Genomic DNA, 22,463 nt, shown 5'->3' with positions numbered 1-22,463 from the left:
TCTTCCCCCCCGAGAGAGTCGCCGGTGCTTCAACTGTCCAGCTCTGAGGAGGTGGACGTTGAAAGCATCGAGACTGAAGAATCGCCACTTCAGTCCCCTGCATGCGAGGAGCTCGTTGAGGTTCTGACGCGAGCGGTGGCCAGGCTTAACATCGACTGGGCAGCCGAGAGATATGAGGCAGGAAGAAAGCGTACAAGCAAATTAGACGAGAGATTCCTGCCTTCTCACGCCTCAGAGACGGGGATTGCCGTTCTTTCACGACTTGCACACTGAGGTGGCAAGGTCGTGGAGAAGACCGGCATCATATCGTGTTTTCAGCCCACAGACTTCGGTCTACAGTAACATCGCTGGGCTGAAACAGTATGGTTATGGGGCGATGCCAAAGGTCGAGGAGACGCTCGCGAGCCATCTCTCGCCTTCTTCGGCATCGTCCCTTAAAGCCCCGACTTTGCCCACCAGACCTTTAAAAACAACGTCGGCGCTGGTGGGCAAAGCGTACTCGGCAGCGGGTCAGGCGCTGCATGCCTGCACACGATGGCAATCGTGCAGGCGTACCAGGCTGACCTGCTGAGGGATCTGGATAGTAGTGATGTCGTGGGGGGAGATATTATTACAGAGCTGCGTTCCTCCGCTGATCTAGCTCTCCGGGCCACCAAGGAGACGGCCAGATGTGTGGGCCGCTCTATGGCAGCCTTGGTGGCCACGGAGAGGCATCTCTGGTTAAACCCCACAGACATCAAGGAGAGGGAGGAAGCCTTTCTGCTCGATGCGCCGCTTTCTCCTGGAGGCCTCTTCGGTGACGCAGTCCATACTGTCACCGAGAGGTTCCAGGAGACGAAAAAGCAAGCTGCGGCGCTCAAGCAGTTCCTCCCTCTCCGGGTCCAGGTCCCTGGGGCTGCTGCTGACATCAAGCAGCCCAAACCGAGTACGAGCGCCTCGCACAGGGCAAAGCAAAAACAGAGCGTCGCCACCCGAACTCCCCCTCAGCGCGGGGACGAGGGGCGGCGCTCTCAGACGAGGCCTTCGAGGGGCAGGGCTGATCTGAGGACAGTCCTGATCGCCAAGAAGGCCTCGTCGAAGCGTTCCTGATGCCAGAAGCGTCAGGACGCTGAGGGTGGTTCCCCCCGTAGGAAAACGGTGTTTACCCCTGCCAACGGTACCCGTTTCTCTGCGGCACCCTCTGGGGGCCGCGCTGCCAACCCCGCCGCAATGTCGGGGCGCAGTCGGTCTCCGCGGGCCACCCGAGGGTGGTCCGCGCCCCCCTCGGGGGGCCCCCGAGCAGTCAAGTCAGTTGTTCCCTGCCGGTCCGCCGCTTCAGGGCACTGTGCTTGTTGCTCAAAGTACACCAGAGGCCAGCCTCGAGAGGCTGGTTCCCTTAGTAGATTTTCTAGACGAGTGGAAACGTCTATCAAATATATCTCATTGGGTCCTGCAGATAATCGAAAGGGGGTACGCCATTCAATTCAAAAGTCGGCCACCTCCTTTCAACGGTGTCCTACCTACAGAGGTGGGCCCGGAGCAGGCTCTGGTAATGGCACAGGAAGTACAGACACGCCTGCAAAAAGGGGCTATAGAGAGGGTTCCCCCTCCCAGCAGGGAGTCTGGGTTTTACAGCCGTTACTTCATCGTGCCGAAGAAGGATGGGGGCTTACGCCCGATATTAGATCTGCGTCTACTAAATCGCTCGGTGGCCAAGCTCAAGTTCAAGATGCTCACACTCAGACAGATTGTGTCGCAGATCAAACTAGAGGATTGGTTTGTCCCCATAGACCTCAAAGATGCGTATTTTCATGTCTCCATCCTTCCACATCACAGGAAGTTCCTCAGGTTTGCCTTCGGGGGAGAGGCGTTCCAATATCGAGTACTTCCTTTCGGTCTAGCACTGTCACCCCGCACATTCACCAAGTGTGTGGATGCAGCTCTGGCGCCGTTGCGTCTGCAGGGCATCCGCACACTGAATTATATCGACGACTTGCTGATTCTAGCGAATACAGAGCAGATGGCGGTTCAGCATCGAGATGCTGTTCTCGCGCATATGTCGAAGTTGGGGTTGAGGCTGAACGCCAAGAAGAGTGTGCTTTCTCCGGCTCAGAGAACCACTTTTCTAGGTGTGAACTGGGACTCGGTAATAATGCGGGCGCAATTATCGCCAACACGCATAGCATCGATCCTGGCAGCAGTCAAAGAGCAGAAGCTAGACCGGGCCGTCACTGTGAAACAGTTCCAGAAACTGTTACGTCTCATGGCAGCAGCGTCCAACGTAATACCTCTTGGCCTACTGTACATGAGGCCACTGCAGTGGTGGCTCAAAACAAAGGGGTTCTCCCCGAGGGGAAATCCGCTCCGCACGATCAAAGTCACGCGGCGATGCCTACGTGCTCTGGTCATGTGGAAAAACCCGGGGTTTCTATCTCAGGGTCCCGTGTTAGGGGCTCATGTTCGTCGCGTAACGCTAACGACAGATGCCTCTCTCACGGGCTGGGGGGCGACCATGAGTGGTCGCTCATCCCAGGGTCTATGGCAGGAACATCAGCAGCACTGGCACATAAATCGGCTAGAGATGCTCGCAGTGTTTCTTGCATTGAAACAGTTTCTGCCCGACCTCAGGGGCCACCATGTGTTAGTCAGGTCAGACAACACATCGGTGGTCGCCTATATAAATCATCAGGGGGGTCTGAGGTCCCGTCCACTGGACAAATTGGCGCATCGGATCCTCCTGTGGGCCCAAGGGAAATTGCTGTCAATCAGGGCAGTATATATCCCGGGGGTCCTGAATCAGGAAGCAGACAGCCTGTCGAGGCAGGGGCCGAGGCCCGGGGAATGGAGACTTCACCCAGAGGTGGTGGAGCTCCTATGGAAGGTATATGGGAAGGCAGAGATAGATCTTTTTGCTTCGGCGGAGAATTCCCACTGCCCGCAGTGGTTTTCTCTGTCCCATCCAGCCCCGCTAGGGTTGGATGCCATGGTACAGGAGTGGCCGAGGCTACCCCTGTACGCCTTCCCCCCGATTGTCTTGCTTCCAGGAGTTCTGGAGAGGGTACGCCGGGACGGGGCCCAAGTACTTCTGGTGGCTCCGTACTGGCCGACCAGAGTATGGTTTTCGGACCTGGTATCTCTCCTGGAAGGCTCTCCGATGGAGATTCCGACCAGGAGGGATCTACTCTCTCAGGCGGGCGGGAGATTCCTGCACCCACGCCCAGAGATGTGGAAACTATGGGCTTGGCCTCTGAGGGGGCCAGGCTCATAGAGGAAGGTCTCTCGGCCGAGGTCGTTGAGACCATCCTTCACTCCAGAGCTCCGTCCACGAGGAAGCTGTACGCTCTGAAATGGAAGCTTTTCTCAGCTTGGTGCAGAGAACGCCAGTGGGACCCAGTTAACTGCCCGGTTGGTACAGTGCTGGAGTTTCTGCAGGCTAGGTTCTCGGCAGGGTTGACCCCCTCCACAATAAAGGTGTACGTGGCGGCCTTGGGTGCCTTCCACGTCCCTTTGGGTGGAGTGTCTTTGGGAAGACACCCTCTGATTACACGCTTCCTCCGTGGTACTTTAAGGTTGAGGCCGGCTATGCACTCGAGGGTCCCAGCTTGGGACTTGGCCATTGTTTTGAGGGGCTTGTGCGGGCCGCCATTCGAACCCTTAGAGGAGGTTTTGGACAAGTTCCTCACCCTAAAAACTATCCTTCTTTTGGCCATATCGTCTCTCAAAAGAATAGGAGATATTCAGTCCCTGTCAGTGAGGCCCTCATGTTTAGAGTTTGCGCCGGGATGGTGAGGGCCTTTCTACATCCGGGTTACGTCCCCAAGGTTCCTACGAGCCCACGGGGCCCCATTACTCTCCAAGCCTTCTGTCCTCCTCCGTTCACGATGTCAGACCAGGAAAGATTAAATCTGCTCTGCCCTGTTAGGGCATTAGATACATATGTCCACAGAGCTGCCCTGTGGAGAAAGACCGATCAGTTATTCGTCTGTTTCGGAGCCCCTAAGAAAGGGGCTCCAGTATCTAAGCAGAGAATGAGCAAGTGGGTGGTCGAGGCCATTTCACTTGCTTACGATATTTAAGTATGATTTGACAGTGTATTTTAATATAAATCAAAAATATAAAAGATGTGCATGATAGCCGACACCTGGATGAACACTGAACAGTTGGATTTATGACTGTAAATTATTCCATTCAAATGTTATTGAGCTCTAAATTATGACATATTTATGTATGAGCCAATATACAGTAGTGAAAACAGCAATATTTAAGTATGACTTGACAGTGTATTTTAATATAAATCAAAAATATAAAAGATGTGCATGATAGCCGACACCTGGATGATCACTGTACAGTTGGATTTATGACTGTAAATTATTCCATTCAAATGTTATTGAGCTCTAAATTATGACATATTTATGTATGAGCCAATATACAGTAGTGAAAAACAGCAATATTTAAGTATGATTTGACAGTGTATTTTAATATAAATCAAAAATATAAAAGATGTGCATGATTGCTGTCACCTGGATGAACACTGTACAGTTGGATTTATGGCCGTAAATTATTCCATTCAAATGTTATTGAGCTCTAAATTATGACATATTTATGTATGAGCCAATATACAGTAGTGAAAAACAGCAATATTTAAGTATGACTTGACAGTTTATTTCAATACAAATCAAAAATATAAAAGATGTGCATGATAGCCGACACCTGGATGAACACTGTACAGTTGGATTTATGACTGTAAATTATTCCATTCAAATGTTATTGAGCTCTAAATTATGACATATTTATGTATGAGCCAATATACAGTAGTGAAAACAGCAATATTTAAGTATGATTTGACAGTGTATTTTAATATAAATCAAAAATATAAAAGATGTGCATGATAGCCGACACCTGGATGATCACTGTACAGTTGGATTTATGACTGTAAATTATTCCATTCAAATGTTATTGAGCTCTAAATTATTACATATTTATGTATGAGCCAATATACAGTAGTGAAAACAGCAATATTTAAGTATGACTTGACAGTGTATTTTAATATAAATCAAAAATATAAAAGATGTGCATGATTGCTGTCACCTGGATGAACACTGTACAGTTGGATTTATGACTGTAAATTATTCCATTCAAATGTTATTGAGCTCTAAATTATGACATATTTATGTATGAGCCAATATACAGTAGTGAAAACAGCAATATTTAAGTATGACTTGACAGTGTATTTTAATATAAATCAAAAATATAAAAGATGTGCATGATAGCCGACACCTGGATGAACACTGTACAGTTGGATTTATGACTGTAAATTATTCCATTCAAATGTTATTGAGCTCTAAATTATGACATATTTATGTATGAGCCCATATACAGTAGTGAAAACAGCAATATTTAAGTATGACTTGACAGTGTATTTTAATATAAATCAAAAATATAAAAGATGTGCATGATTGCTGTCACCTGGATGAACACGGTACAGTTGGATTTATGAATGTAAATTATTCCATTCAAATGTTATTGAGCTCTAAATTATGACATATTTATGTATGAGCCAATATACAGTAGTGAAAACAGCAATATTTAAGTATGACTTGACAGTGTATTTTAATATAAATCAAAAATATAAAAGATGTGCATGATTGCTGTCACCTGGATGAACACTGTACAGTTGGATTTATGACTGTAAATTATTCCATTCAAATGTTATTGAGCTCTAAAATATGACATATTTATGTATGAGCCAATATACAGTAGTGAAAAACAGCAATATTTAAGTATGATTTGACAGTGTATTTTAATATAAATCAAAAATATAAAAGATGTGCATGATAGCCGACACCTGGATGAACACTGTACAGTTGGATTTATGACTGTAAATTATTCCATTCAAATGTTATTGAAGTTTGAAACGTGCATACCAATGTCGTATGCAACTTTAGAGACGGTCCCTAAATTTGCGAATATCAAACGTCTAACGTCAAACCAACTTCATGCCAGTTGTGAAATGGGCTCTATAGAGAGAGCGAGCGAGCGTAAACGTCGTTGGCATCGTGTATTTATTGACAACAGAACAGCGTGTAGTGAGAAAAGTAGTGAGGCATGTCCGCGCCATATGCGCGCCTGTAGCGTAGCGTTGTGTGTGTGTGTGTGTGTGTGTGTGTGTGTGTGTGTTTGTGATAAAGAAATATCCGCGGTGTTATCTCAGTTCAAAGATTGTTTGTTTCTATATTGTTTCTATATAAAAATGTTGACACAATGTGAAGTATCCGCTCTAGCTCTTATTTTCAATAATTTAGCTCAGTTTTTATGCCTCTTGTTGTAAACTGTTGTATTGGACATTGGACTGTTGCGTTGGTCATTGTACAAACATTGTACGAAATGTGACTGTTGGTCAGTGTGTTTAACAGACCCAGACTTTAACAGCTGGGTTAAAGTCATTCCACAATTTCTGTTTGTGTTCTGCATTGGAGCTGATTTTCGACAAATTTTGTAACAAAAAGTAATTGCTATACTCTCCCATTGACTGAAATTATATAAATATGCTGAAATCCAGCCAACACTGCACACATGTAAAACATTTTGGTAAAACATGATTTAAAGGAGTAATATTAGCTACATTGTGTCTATTTTTTTTTTAAACAATCTGAGTTCATTAAGTTTATTAATTATAATATTAATCATCACCTGGTCAGGCTGTCAGGACTAGGGTGAGAAAGAACATTCAAATAATACAATTTTAATGTATTTAATTTTTAGATTTTTATTGTATTAACAACTCAGATATGTGGACTGGACACCTTTTTTGGGGGTAGAAATGCATATTGCATTTTTTGTTGCAAATAAAACTCTCATAGTCCATAACTACTGTAGTTGTAGCTCATTTTAATATATAAATTGAGTAAATCATCGAATCATCAACTTGCCAGTGACTTTCTTGACCCAAGCTATGATATGACTTGACTTGCTTGACATAAAGCAGTGACATGACTTGATTTGATTTTCACAACAAATGACTTGGACTGGCTTGAGACTTGAAGGTTAAGACTTGAGACTTGCTTGTGACTTGCACATGTGTGCTTCCACCTCTGTCAATTAGTATTACCAATATCGTAAAAAAATAAAAAGGCTGGCAATGTAATTTATTATTTACAAAAATAGTCATATATAAAATATTTAGATTTAAAATTTATATTAAAACAATAACATGAGACTGAAAAATAATAACAAAACTTTAAAGTTTTGAAACAATTAAAAAACAATTAAAGTTTATTTACATCTATAAGTATATTTAATATTATATAACATAACATAATATGATATTATATTTAAAGGGTTACTTCGGCGATTAGCATATGGCTTTGTATCAGTAGAAACCCTGGAGTATATTCAAATGGCCATGCGTTTATGCATTTCATTCCTGGAAAAATTCCTCCTATGACGTAAATATTGTCAATTTGCGTCATCTGAGAAATTTTTGGCCAGAGGCTAAAGACTACACCAGCAGAGGGAGCCATTTCCGCATGTTTTCAACCCCCGCTCGGGCAGCCAACAGTATGAAACTGCAGACTCGGAGCCTGCATCTACAGTCCCGCACTCAGAGTCCCGCATTATCAGACCCCTCGTTTTTTTCGAAACAGTGATCAGATTTCTCTTCAGATGGAGAACACTGAGTTTCAGTCAATCTCATGTCAATCTTGAGTACCTATAGAGTAGTATTGCATCCTTCATATCTCCAAAATGTCTTAAGTTTTATTATATTTATAAAAGAAAGATAGGCTGTACCGAGTCTTTCCGGAAAAAAAAAACGAGCGGATGGAGGCGTATCGTGTCGGCTTACATCAGTAACATGATTGTCAAAAACATAGACATTTGAAGCAGTTTTACTCACTGCCTGCTTCCAAAGCACGGTTGTAAACCTTTATCGTTGGGACCGCTCTGTCAAAAACACTGACACATGTGACGCTTCCCGTCATGTGTGCATTCAAATCGGTTTAAATGCAGCGCTGCCTTCCCGGAATGCTATGCGGGCACGTTAAAGTCGCTTGACGTCACCCATAGGAATAAAGGTGCAGATCCACTTTTCTGTGCAACACTTCTGTCGCGCCGCTCTCCACTTTATTCCTATGGGTGACGTCAAGCAACTTTAACTCAGCCGGATAGCATTCCGGGAAGGCAGCGCTGCATTTGAACCGATTTGAACGGAGAAATGACGGGAAGCGTCACAACATCACGCTTCAGTTGTGTCGCAAAAGTGGATCTCAACGGTAAAGTGGAGTGTGGCGCGACAGAAGTGTTGCACGGTGGATCTACACCTTGAGAGCAGTGTTTATGGAGGTACATTTGCTCTCTCGCTATGGTCGCTCGCACACGCACCCTTCTGGGAGAAGAGCCCAAACGGCCCATACAAGGACATTCGCCGTGTTGACGTCAAGCAGACCCATAAAAAAACTCTCCACGAAACTTGTGAGAAACCGGAAGGAGTATTTTTGACACAGAAATACTTCATCAAACGTCCAACTTAATTTTTGAAACTTTGTTCATGTTTAGGATGGGAATCCAAGTCTTTAACAGAGTAAAAAGCTCAGTATGCATGAAACAGCATCCCCCCCCCCCCCAATATAATATCAATTGGGTCAGGCTTTCTATATAGAAGGCTTCAAGGACAATTCAATGTTTAGTTGAATTAAAAATAACAGCCTTAAGATTGCTTTGTTTGTAAATTAATATAATATTTTGCCATCCCACCTCTTAGACAAACAAGTCTGTAGCACATGGGGTAACTACCACTTCAAGAAGTTTGATGGAGACATTTTCCACCTACCATCCACTTGTAATTATATCATGTGTGCAATGTGTGGGAGCAGTTATGAGGATTTCAACATTCAGATGAGACGAAAAGTGGTAAATGACCAACCAACTATCACTAACATCACAATGAAGTTGAAAAGCACTGTAGTGGAGCTCACCAAAAACTCTGTCAGGGTAGACGGATCACTGTAAGTAAAAGTTATTTATTAAGGTCAAAGTTAAAGTTACTTTTTTGAAAGGCTGTGATTCAATGTATATTTTGTGTTAGGATGACTCTGCCTTTTAGCCACTCTGGTGTTCTTATTGATAAGAGTTCGTCTTACATCAAAGTGACTGCTAAGCTCGGACTAGTGGCCAAATGGAATGAGGATGACTCTTTCACAGTGAGTAGGATATCATTATGAACAATTTCAGATGTTTAGCAAGAAAGAAGCTGTAATTGTTTGTCTTTTGTTTCAGGTTGAATTGGACATGATGTACCAAAATAAGATCTGTGGTTTGTGTGGTGACTTCAATGGCATCAAGTTACACAATGAGTTCATCAAATATGGTAACTAATAAATACATACACCTTGTTTAGTTATGTATAAACTATGTATGTATGTATGTATGTATATATATATATATATATATATATATATATATATATATATATATATATATATATATATATATATCCTTGGATACTAATTTTCACATTACAAAATGTTATAAGTATTTCAACCTGATTTCACAACCTGATACTTCACTATGTGATTGAATTAATGGTAAGCGCTAAAATGACAAACCTAAAATATGTTTTATATGGATAATTATATGAAACTCATATTTAATTAAGATGTTGGCAGATCTATATATGACTATGGATACTTAAAGATGGATAGTTCAACAGAGAGTTGTATGGAACAAACCAGCTCAACAAAAGCATGCAAAAAAATGGTAAGTTCTTTGTCTTCACTATTAAAAATAACCTAATGTTTCTATTAGTTTATTTCATTTTTGTTTTGTTATTGTCTTTGTTCTTGCAAATGTTATTTGCAGCCATGTAATAAAAAAAGCATGAACCTATGGTTAACCTACCTAAAAGCCTAAAACCAAATTTTTACTCTGTATATAACTGTTAACCATTTTAAGCAAAGCTAGAAGCAAAAGTTAGATTTATTTAATTATATTTAAACTTTGCCCATTACACCGTCCACAGCATTAAAATGTGACATTAATGTTTTTCCTATAAATCTTGTCCTTAGTGGCTCAGATAGTTTCCACACCAAGCCACACAGAAATGACTAAACAGAATTTAATTTTTACTGTGGTTTAGAACATGCTATGAAAGCTTGTTTCCGCCACTGAATAATAATAATAATAAAAAAAAAAAAAAAAATTGCAACTTTTTATCCCACAATTATGACTTTTCTCTCAGAACTGTGTGATATAAACTGACACAACTCTTACTGGCCTAAGACTGTTACACTCAACCCCCTATACTGTACATCACTCCCATCTGGGTCACAACATCAAAAGTAACCAGTGCTACTTGACTTGTTCCAAACGGAATTCGAATGGTGGTCTCCAGTGTGGGCACCTAACATGGACACTGCAGCCGCTAGCGCACCAAGGCCAGTGGACTGAGGTTTACATTCACAGCTCTTACTGTCCTACTTCCATTACACTCACCCTCCTAAACGTCACTCCCATCTGGTTTCAGCAGGCTTCAAACCATGGTTTCTGACGTGGGAGGACGGCAAAGACCACAGTCACTAATGCATCTTTTGAGTCAAAAAAGTCTGAATCATAAGTTAAAAAGTTGCAGTTACCTTTTTTATTTTTAATTCTGTGGCGGACACAAGCTTCCATACATTGCAAACGGAACGACAGTGACCCAAAACGAGTGCTGTATCTTACAAACTTGAAATCCAGCTATCTACCATTGCAAATGAGAAGCAAGTTATAAACAATTAAAGATGTTGAAGTGTTTTGTTTGACGAACATATTAAAACATTAAAGAGATGGTTAATTGCGACTTTTGAAATTGAGCACCACTATTTTTGATACCCAGTCTTTTTCATTTATTTATTTTCATTTATTTTTCAACATATCTTGCTTTATGCTTTTTCTAGACAACAGTATGTGAGCAGCTGCTCTCAGGCCCATCTTTCAATAGCTGTAAGGACCTCGTACCGCTTGACTCCTTCATCAAAGCCTGTGAATTGGACATGTGCTACTGCACCAAGAGGACCAGATCCTTTTGTTTTTGCAGAACAATCTCGGAATACTCTCGTCAATGTAAACAGGCAGGTGGAAAGCCTGACTCGTGGAAGACTGAGCAGTTCTGTAGTAAGTTGAAACTTTTTTCAGCAGCCTGTTCCAAATCTGTTTTAAGTTGAAGTGTGAATGGCTTTAGCATTATACATCTCTTTAGGTAAATCATGTCCTTACCACAATATGGTGCACCAAGAATGTGGAAACCCTTGTATCAACACATGTTCAAACCCTGACAGAGGTCATATTTGTGAGGACCACTGTATCGATGGGTGTTTCTGTCCTGCAGGTATAATCTGATTTCAAATGTACAGCTTTAATAGCTTTACAATTTCTTTTTTCATACAAATGCAAAATTATTTCCAAATTAAGAAAATGGCTACATAATATATTGTGTTATAGGGTACCTCTTTGATGATCTCACGGGTAGAGGCTGTATTGCCAAGAATCAGTGTCCCTGCATCCACAATGGAAAAATATACAAACCTGGACAAACTTACAGAAGTAACTGTAAAGAATGGTAAATATTTTTTTATGTACTATATATGTTTCTTTATTTCTTAAAGGTGGGTAAGTGACATTTAAAAAAGTGCCTCAGAAAAGTGTCTCAGGCCGAGTACTAAAACAAACTTGTAGCCAATCATCAGTAAGGGGCGTGTCTACTAATGATGAGGAGAAGAGAGCACTCAGTGCACTCATTATAAGACACGACACACAGCACAGACATTAGCTGAGCGATGACAGAAAAAGAGAAATTAATCGTATTGATCGTATTGTTGTTCAGCGAAGTAAAGACCCATTCATTTACAGACCCGATAAGCCTGGAGCATCTAAAGCTTTACCCCACCTTTAAGTTAATTTGTGATTTTTGTTGTTGTTATTGTTGTCTATGTACTAGAGCATAACATGCAGAGATTTATTAAACATGGCAAGTTAAAATATTTGTTTATTTAAAACATAATGCTAGAGCCAGTTATTCTATCACTGGAATGCCTGTTTTTGTTTTGGTCTTTTTGATCCCGCTCTCTACCAATTTACCCAATAGTATTCCGACGCGTCGTTTTGCCAGTTGGTGGAAAAGACAACATATTACATCTATGGATGGCAGGAAACAAATTGGTTTAAAGATTGTAGATTCAACCCGACCTAAAAAGCCTCAGCATCCATCCAAAAAGTTATATGACCAGAAGCATATTAAAATGCAGATAAATGCTGGAGATGCATTTGAGAGATGGAGATAGCTTAAAGCCCAGAAAAACTTTAAAACAAATGCTGATTTGGTTAATTTCTCATTGATAGGTACGCATAGAGCGTCTGATAAAGTTAGCTAGTTAATGAATTCAGGATACTAGTAGGGATGATATTAGCTGAATAACTTGCAGTGTAAGGCTTCTCGATTTTTCTATTATCAAAAGTGCTTGTTACAACTTTCTCCAATATTTAGAATTTAGAATGCTGTACACATTTTAACCACAATCTGTCAAAATTACATACTGCACATTTAACTGATGCAAAATATACGTTGATAACAAAACTGTAAAAAAAATGTCTCCAATTGAAAATTTTCTAGTGACTGATCAAATCTAAATTTTTCAGTTGGCCAAATTGAATTTATGTTAACTGATGCAATTTAATTAACAGATTTTTTTTTTTACAGTGAAAATTATCGCCTACATTTACATTACATGCACCCCCATAATATGATTGTAATAAGATTTAGGCAATATTTAAATAAGATTTTGCCTCATGTAAACTTCGATCAAATTGATTTATTTAAAGGGGTACTGCCTTTTCATATTAAACTATGTTATTCCCTTAACTTAAACAAGTTGATACATACCTCTCTCGTCTCAGTGCGTGCACTTAATCTCTCTGACGGGCAGTGACGATCTGATAGCATTTAGCTTAGCCCACTAAGCCCAGTTCATTCACTATGGAACCAAACAGAGATCAAGTTAGAAGTACCAAACACCTCCACATTTCCCCTATTTAAATACAGTTACACGAATAGTTGAACGATCAAGTATGGTGACAAAATAAAATTTGGCGTGTTTCTAATTGGATTAAAAAGGAGAACTATAATGTATGGCGGAATAGCACTTCTGAGAGTACTTCGTCCCGCCGAAACATCTTCCCTCACATCTCCCTATTGACAGAAATGAGAGAGTGAGGGGGAGGTGTGAGGAAAGATGTTTCGGTCGGGACTTTTTACTGCGCCGAGCCGAAGTACTCTCAGAAGTGCTAATCCGCCATACATTATAGTTCTCCTTTTTAATCCGATTAGAGAAGTACCATGTTTTATTTTGTCACCATACTTGATCGTTTAACTATTCGTGTAACTGTATTTAAATAGGGAAAACGTGGAGGTGTTTGGTACTTCTAACTTGATCTCTGTTTGGTTCCATAGTGAATGAACTGGGCTTAGTGGGCTAAGCTAAATGCTATCAGATCATCACCACGCTTCAGAGAGATTAAGTGCATGCACTGAGACGAGAGAGGTATGTATCAACTCGTTTAAGTTAAGGGAATAGCATAGATTAATATGAAAAAGCGGTGAAGTAACCCTTTAAGCTCAAAATCGTAGTTATCATATTAGTAGCAAAATATGTGGCTTATGTCGATTTTATTTTTAAAAAAAATCCAGGTCTCCAATAAAAAATGTTCCATTGACTGATCACATCTAAATTTTTCAGTTGGCCAAATTGAATTTCTGTGAATTGATACAATTTATTTCACAAAAATTACATTTGGCCAACTAAAACATTTAGATGGGATCGGTCACTAGAACATTTTCCTGAGATTGACCAGATTTTTTTTTTACAGTGTAAATGGATATATAAACACTTTAAATCCCTTCTATTCCTAGAGATGGGAAAAACAAAGCTTTCTGAAACTTTGGGCCCTATTTTAACGATCTGAAACGCAAGTGTCAAAGCGCGGAGCGCAAGTAACTTTGTGGGCGGGTCTCGGTGCTGTTGCTATTTTCCCGGCGGGATAAATGGCTCTTGCGCCCGGCGCAAATCTAAAATGGGTTGGTCTGAAGTAGCGTCTTTAATTATAGGTGTGGTTTGGGCGTAACGTGAATAAACCAATCAGAGCGTCATCCAACATTCCCTTTAAAAGCAGGTGCGCAAGTTCCATAATGGATTGCTATTATAATGGCGTATTTACCAGGCGCACGCCAGAAGCGGTTCACAGCCGACGTGACTGATGTTCTTGTAAGAGCAGAAAGACAGAGAAGTTGTGTTGTATGGGGATGGGAGAAACCCACCCAAAATGCTGTCGGTTAAACAGTTTTTTCAGTTTTTCAGTCGATTTTTTTCCTGGTTCTTGACGGACAAACCAATTTGTCAGATGTCCTTATATACACATATATGTCTTGCCACTATTGGGCAAACAGGTCTGATCCTTAATTACTACAATTAGCCTGAATAATTTGTAAGCTAGATTTATGCCTATTTTTTCACATCTTCATGGCAAACCACAATGATTTCCGTCATCTCATGTGTTAATATTTTTTTAGTGTAACAATTTAGGATTTGCAAATATAACTGTTGCATCTGTGTAGATTACATGAGCAAAGTGTATGCGCGTTGTGCACGCTATACATTATGGTCAAGCATGCGCCCTTAAAATAGCATAATGAACAACGCGCAACGGGCCACTGACTTTAGACTAGGTTTTTTCTGGTCAGTGGCGCAATTGTTTAATGGAACAGCAAAATAGCACCAGGGATTGTTTGCGCCGGAACACGCCTCCTTTTTTGCGCTGAACCGCCCAGGGAGCGCAAGTTCATTCACTAGTTTAGCGACGTGCTTCTGTGGAGGGAAAAGCGCGCTTTGCGCGGGTGCAAAATAGGAATGACACATGCGTCGGTGTACAAAGTCAATTGCGCTGGGTGCAAGATAGGGCCCTTTGAATCAATTGAACCAATTGCTTTACAAAATGATTTACTTTTTGAAGCATCGGCAGGAACAGCATAATATAATAACAGAACAACATAAATGCAGTGAAAACCTAGTTCTATTAAATGCAAAGTCCTATTAAATGCATTGAACAATTCACAACAAGTGTTATTTTATTAAATTGTAGTATTTGTTTTGTTTGTTTTAGAGAGATTGGTAATCAGATCACTATGAGACTTTTAACTACAGTCTCTGTACATACAGTTTATGTCATTAAATGCCTACAAATTTATAAAACTGATCCTTGATCAGGTAAAAATCCTATGTGAACACTGGTTCATGAGTTCACAGAGACCTCTAGCTGCAACATTTCGAGACAGTTGTGATATAACGAATCCTCGTTTACTCATATCACATGAAAAGTGTGTTTCGAAAGCACCCATCACTTAGCCTAGAAATCTACATGCACCCTAGTGGCAGCAAATGTTATTTGCAGCCAGGGTCGTCTAGCAACTCTCCTTTGGCTTGTGAGCTTGAAAAATCAAAATCTAGTTAGGCCAATCACATCGTGTATAGAGTCGGTGGAAGATGTGTTCAGAGTTTTGCAGACTGGCAAAAGTTTATCAACTTGCTCCTCTTCACCTTCTATGTTGCTCTGGTGGTTGTAGCGCTATCCTATTGCGTGCAGATGGAATTTGAAAGACAACCATTTATCCCACCTCTCGGATTGAGTCCTGCCAATAGTGTGCTCCCAGACCCAACATCTTGATGTGGGTCTGGCTTGTCAGGCTACCCATCGCTATGGCTGCATCCAAAATTGTGTACTTCCCTACTATATAGTAGCCAAAAAGCAGTCTGTGACAGAGTTGCCAAAATGTACACGGCGAGGTTCTATGTGCATGAAGATGGACACTTTACTATACCACTGTGGCTTTCAAACTTTTTTAGTGAATAGATGAATATTAATGTTTAGAATTTAGATGAATATCTTAATTTGCACTAGACTTCTGCAGATGATTGTGCTAAACTAACACAATACAATAAGATGAGGGCGTCAGCTAACACAACATTAAAAAATTACCAGTAAAAGTAGAACATTAAAAAGTATCATAGCAAAAATAAGTAATATTGAGTTAATACATATAAAAATACAAACCAACACATTCTCACCTGTAAAAAGTTATCCCATTTCTTTGGGAATTTAAATCTCTGTAGTGTCACAACCAGAAATTTGTGATGACACGTTGACCATTCCAAGATGGCGGGCGCACCTGAATTGACATGTCTGAAGCAGTCAAATGTGGCATCTATGTATATGGTTGAATCATTTACAATAAAAAAAAAAGCAATATCATACAACATAACTGAATAACTACACTGAGTTAAGTTAGGGCATATCATATACAATAATAAAACTGTACTGAGTTTTCAGAATGAGCTTTTTGACATTTGTAATACATATGTTGAAGTGTCTCGTCCATATGCTGATCTGATGTCATGATCAATCCAGTTATCTATCATTAGTGCAGATTTTTGTTTGTCTCACTAAGGCACATTTTATAGCTATCCTATCTAATTACACAATTAACTGTAAATGTATTTAAACATGATTTCTGCATAACTTTACAAAGTTGATGTTTGATTGGAAAATATATTTAATTAATTATTAAATAAAAATATATTCTGTATATTCTTGTTTGATGAAAACACTTGACTCATGTTTCTTGTCTTTGTTTCCTTGGTAACCAAGTACACTAACCTTTAAAAGTTTTTACCTGGCCTTTTGTAGGTCAATTATGTAGTGTAAAAATAACAAAATAATCATGGTTCTCCAATAATACATTTTGCATCATACCTGTTTGCACAGCAGAATTTGCATTATCGATACTCCTTTTACCCTTTCTCTTATACACTTATGCATCTTTTTGTATCGTATTTTTTCTAAATGCTATTATCTTATGAGTTTTTTTTTCTTCAAGATTGTCTATTTTCAATTGCACAATCTGCTCATATACACATTCATATGAAATCACTAACTTGTATACTAATGAATACTTACATCAACATTTATATCTGTATGTGCAGTACCTGTAATGAAAGGAAATGGCAATGTACCACAAACCTGTGCTATGGAACCTGCACAGTTTATGGAGATGGCCATTACATTACATTTGATGGGAAAAGATACACTTTTGATGGAGACTGTGAATACACATTAATCAGAGTAAGTGCATAATAAACCTATACAAGACACAATACACTTTGGTTTAATTTGCTTGCATAAGAATTTGCCTTCAAATGCTTTATGATGTTATTAAAATAATAATCATAGTAAATATAGCTGCATTTAAAATGTTGGTACGACTTCAAATTGAATTATGGACCCCAAGCTGAAGGATTTCCCTAATGTTATTGGTAAAAATGTAAGAAAAAAAGATAATACATTTTAATATAAATACAGAGACAAATTTGTGTGATTTTCACAGGATAATTGTGGTCATGCCAATGCCAGTGGTACATTCAGTGTTCTCACCGAAAACATTCCATGTGGAACTACTGGCGCCACTTGCTCTAAGGCTGTCAGAGTCTTCCTTGGGGTGAGAGTCCTTGTATTTAAGTAATATTTCAGTTTTTGTTTATCAATATATATATAAACACAGGTGGCTGATAAATAAATGTATTTTACTCTTTTAGAACAAGGAATTCAAATTGAGAGAAGGAGGTTATCAGATTCATCATAGAGATGAGGGGGTGGACATTCCTTATCAAATTTGGATGAGAGGAATTTACATGGTCATTGAGGCAAATAATGGTCTAATTGTCATGTGGGACCAAAGGACAAATATCTTCATCAAACTCAGTCCAAATTTTAAGGTGAAAAATAAATGAGTCAATGACTATTATACTGAATAATTCAATGACTGAATAACTGCCCCAGAGACTACAGTACAAAAATATATGCCTCGGAGATTACAGTTTATTGTTTAGATTTAGTTGTCTTGAAAGGCTGTTGAATGTTTTTGATATATGATAATTTATTTAATATGCCTCTTGTTCTGTCTCAGGGTACTGTGTGTGGTCTTTGTGGGAACTATGATGAGAACACAAACAACGACTTCATGTTGAGAAGTCAGGAGGTGGTAATTAAACCCTTGGACTTTGGAAATGATTGGAAAGAGTCCGCTAGCTGTCCTGTTGCTATGGCAATTAGAAATCCCTGCTCAAATAACCCTTACAGGGAAGCATGGGCTCAGAGACAATGCAGTATCATTAAAAGTCAAGTTTTTACAACATGTCATTCTCAAGTAAGTTTACAACACAGTAAGCATGTACAATACCCTATTGTTCTTGTATAGATAATCAATTGCATTTGTCTCATGAAGGTGGATCCCAGTCATTTTTATAATGCTTGTGTGAGAGACTCATGTGCTTGTGATAGCGGTGGGGATCGTGACTGTTTGTGCGCCGCTATAGCAGCCTATGCACAAGCCTGTAATGATGCTGGAACCTGTGTTGCCTGGAGAACACCTAACATATGCCGTGAGTCACTGATCATTTTCCCAGTTTAATTTTAACCACTGAAAAACAATTACATATAAGAGACCAGCACAAAACGTTTTTTCTTTTGCTTTCTTTTTTCTTTCAGCATTGTTCTGTGATTATTACAACCCTTCGGGTGAATGTGAGTGGCATTACAAACCTTGTGGAGGTCCCTGCATGCAGACATGCAGAAATCCAACTGGGCAGTGTTCAAGTGAGATACTAGCGCTTGAAGGTAAAAAAAAATTTTGTTTTACAGTTTACAAGTTTTACATGTTTTACATAACTGAAAACAACAACAAAAACACTTTAAAAAAATCCAATAATGGTATGTAGGGGTTCAAACAGTTATTCAGTTAACATTTAGGTATTCTGATTCTAATAGCTATAGAAATTAATGAAAAACAAAAAGTACACTATCAGTCAAAATCTTCTCTGTTCACACCGGTTGCATGTAATGAATCTAATAAATAGAGCTGCGTGATGGAGAATGACGATATATATATATATATATATATATATATATATATATATATATATATATATATATATATATATTTTATATACAGGTCCTTGATAAAGATTAAACTTTCATATATTTTAGATTCATTGCACACCAACTTAAATATTTCAGGTCTTTTATTGTTTTAATACTGATGATTTTGGCATACAGCTCATGAAAACCCCAAATTCCCAAAAATCTAAAAAAAATTAGCATATCATGAAAAGGTTCTCTAAACGAGCTATTAACCTAATCATCTGAATCAACTAATTAACTCTAAACACCTGCAAAAGATTCCTGAGGCTTTTAAAATCTCCCAGCCTGGTTCATTACTCAAAACCGCAATCATGGGTAAGACTGCCGACCTGACTGCTGTCCAGAAGGCCATCATTGACACCCTCAAGCGAGAAGGTAATACACAAAAAAGAAATTTCTGAATGAATAGGCTGTTCCAAGAGTGCTGTATCAAGGCACCTCAGTGGGAAGTCTGTGGGAAGGAAAAAGTGTGGCAAAAAATGCTGCACAACGAGAAGAGGGGACCGGACCCTGAGGAATATTGTGGAAAAGGACCGATTCCAGACCTTAAAAATCCAGAGCCACCGTGCACAGGCGTGTGCAGGAAATGGGCTAGAGGTGCCGTATTTCCAAGGTCAAGCCACTTTTGGGCTACAGATAAGCAGCACTGGACTGTTGCTCAGTGGTCCAAAGTACATTTTTCACATAATTTTGCATATCATTCGGAAATCAAGGTGCCAGAGTCTGGAGGAAGACTGGGGAGAAGGAAATGCCAAAATGCCTAAAGTCCAGTGTTAAGTACCCACAGTCAATGATGGTCTGGGGTGCCATGTCAGCTGCTGGTGTTGGTCCACTGTATTTTATTAAGGGCAGGGTCAATGCAGCTAGCTATCAGGAGATTTTGGAGCACTTCATGCTTCCATCTGCTGAAAAGCTTTATGGAGATGAAGATTTCGTTTTTCAGCACGACCTGGCACCTGCTCACAGTGCCAAAACCACTGGTAAATGGTTTACTGACCATGGTATTACTGTGCTCAATTGGCCTGCTAACCCTCCTGACCTGAACCCCATGGGAGAATCTGTGGGATATTGTGAAGAGAAGGTTGAGAGACGCAAGACCCAACACTCTGGATGAGCTTAAGGCCGCTATCGAAGCATCCTGGGCCTCCATAACACCTCAGCAGTGCCACAGGCTGATCGCCTCCATGCCACGCCGCATTGAAGCAGTCATTTCTACAAAAGGATTCCCGACCAAGTATTGAGTGCACAACTGAACATAATTATTTGAAGGTTGACTTTTTTTTGTATTAAAAACACTTTTCTTTTATTGGGCGGATGAAATATGCTATTTTTTTTAGATAGGAATTTTGGGTTTTCATGAGCTGTATGCCAAAATCATCAATATTAAAACAATAAAAGACCTGAAATATTTCAGTTGGTGTGAAATGAATCTAAAATATATGAAAGTTTAATTGTTATCATTACATTATGGAAAATAATGAACTTTATCACAATATGCTAATTTTTTGAGAAGGACACACACACACACACACACACACACACACATATTTATACAAGATTATATAAATAGAAACAATTTAGAACACACTTCACAACTTCCATAAACTTCAAAAACAAACAGAACTGAGGAAACTGAGGGCTTAAATACGATTAAATAAATTAACGACACAGGGAACAGGTGTTTACCAATCAGAAACTATAGTAACAAATGAATGAGAACCCCGTGACAAAGAAAACATTGACCTAGAAACAAAACAGAACATGACAATGAAACTATTAAACTAAACAAGACATGATAAAGAAACTAAAAATGGCATGACTGTGACATAACACACCTCACCCCAGAAAGAGTATCCTTAGTATCCTCAAAAGGACAACAGAGGAAGGAAAGAGGGGGATCTAGAGATGGATGAGGATTTGGAGATGGACTTGATCATGGAGGGGCTTGCATAAGAGAACATTATTGCGACGATGGAGGGAGGAACCATGGAGGAGGCAACAGATGGAGTAGCCAGAGGATAACCCAGGTCAGAGCCAGGATGAAGGCCCATGGTGGAACTGATGAAGGCAGGAGCCAGGATGGAACCAGGAGCCTGAATGACAGTTGTGATAAGAGGAGACCCATGTGGAACCGAGACAAAGACTCATATCTGAGATGGAGACATAGACTAGGTAGTCCAAGTCGGAGTCGGTGCGACTGAAAACCATGGTGGAACTGGAGGGAGGGTGGACCTGCCAAAGGTATGAGGGAGCCCAGCAAAGCCTAAGGAATGACATACCACTGTGGAGCCAATGGGTCGTAGGGCCAAAGTGGAGTCCCTGGTTCGGAGGCTCAAGGTGGAGCTGAGGGATCCATAGCCCAGTGCAGAGCTGACGACCAGAAAACCCAGCTGGAGCAGGGCAGACTTGGAACTGGGCAGAGGCCATGGTGACAAAGGAGACTTGGGACTGGGCTAAATCAGCAGTGATGAAGATGATTTGGGACTGGGCAGAACGATCAGAGATGACGGCAACTTGGGACTGAGTTAAACTGAAGACAACAGGGGACTAGATGGGACCAGCTACCAGACCGGAGACCTTGAAACGTTTCATCATCCAGCTCATCAAATAATACTTTAGTGGTGACCCAGCTCATTGAACGCCCCTTAGCGACTGAAGTGTGGGCGAGGCTGCTGATGAACACCAATAAAATTTTCACGGCTCATGCTCCTATTCAGACTCTGCGATGGGCTCGGAGATGAAATTGGCCTATGGCAAATTGCCAGAGCTTCCTCTGTGGTGCTTATCTTTCTCTTTTGCTGCTTTAATCTTCTCTAGGTTCATCGTTCTGTTATGGTAGTGTTGCAAATCCAATAAACGGAGATGTGTGATGCATGTATAAATAAATGAATAATTAAAGTGTTTTTACTATATTCTCAATAAACATAAAACAAATGTTTTTTTTTAATATCTTAGTCCGTTTGCTAGTGATGTGGCATTTGAACCGAGGCATCGTAGCATAAATTGGCATGCCAGATGAAGTCTCAATTCGAGGCATGTGTTGTTAACGTAGAAATCACGTGACAAATGAATGTCAAACAAAGACTTTTCAATTTCGATCTCTGCGTTATTCATTTTGCGCGTCTGAATGTTCGAACCCCCAGATCTTACTTTATGAGTACATTTTCATTCAGACTTATTCAATTGCATTTTTAAATACTCATTAGTCATTAAAGTAATATGAAGAACATACATTATTTCAACATTTACAGTATGTGTATATTATTCTTCTGTTACATCATATGGTATTCATAGTGGCATTACATTTTTTCTCAATCGATTTGACACATTTCTCTAAATTAATGTATTTGCTCTCAAAACTATTAACACAGCAAACTAAACACACTCTTATGTTGGCAAAACAGTTCAGTATTTACTGCATAATGAAG

At 40.1% G+C, this 22,463-nt stretch overlaps 1 protein-coding gene across 1 annotated transcript in view; it reads left to right on the top strand.

Moving 5' to 3' along the window:
* Positions 1-534: 534 nt before the first annotated feature.
* LOC137056496 (uncharacterized) overlaps positions 535-22,463 on the top strand; it is a 39,327-nt gene continuing 17,398 nt past the window's right edge. The window contains exons 1-14 of the mRNA XM_067432455.1: positions 535-796; positions 8,738-8,981; positions 9,062-9,176; positions 9,253-9,343; positions 9,632-9,732; positions 10,911-11,127; positions 11,213-11,341; positions 11,455-11,572; positions 17,043-17,181; positions 17,444-17,554; positions 17,652-17,831; positions 18,023-18,262; positions 18,341-18,497; positions 18,604-18,732. Of these exons, the coding sequence (XP_067288556.1) occupies positions 535-796; positions 8,738-8,981; positions 9,062-9,176; positions 9,253-9,343; positions 9,632-9,732; positions 10,911-11,127; positions 11,213-11,341; positions 11,455-11,572; positions 17,043-17,181; positions 17,444-17,554; positions 17,652-17,831; positions 18,023-18,262; positions 18,341-18,497; positions 18,604-18,732 (2,233 nt within the window). The remainder of the gene's footprint in view (positions 797-8,737; positions 8,982-9,061; positions 9,177-9,252; positions 9,344-9,631; positions 9,733-10,910; positions 11,128-11,212; positions 11,342-11,454; positions 11,573-17,042; positions 17,182-17,443; positions 17,555-17,651; positions 17,832-18,022; positions 18,263-18,340; positions 18,498-18,603; positions 18,733-22,463) is intronic.

Source organism: Pseudorasbora parva, chromosome 1, assembly GCF_024679245.1.
Source record: "Pseudorasbora parva isolate DD20220531a chromosome 1, ASM2467924v1, whole genome shotgun sequence".
In the NCBI taxonomy this organism is placed as follows: domain Eukaryota; kingdom Metazoa; phylum Chordata; class Actinopteri; order Cypriniformes; family Gobionidae; genus Pseudorasbora; species Pseudorasbora parva.
Note: the sequence above shows the minus strand (reverse complement) of the source record. Positions and strands in the feature narration are given on the sequence as shown.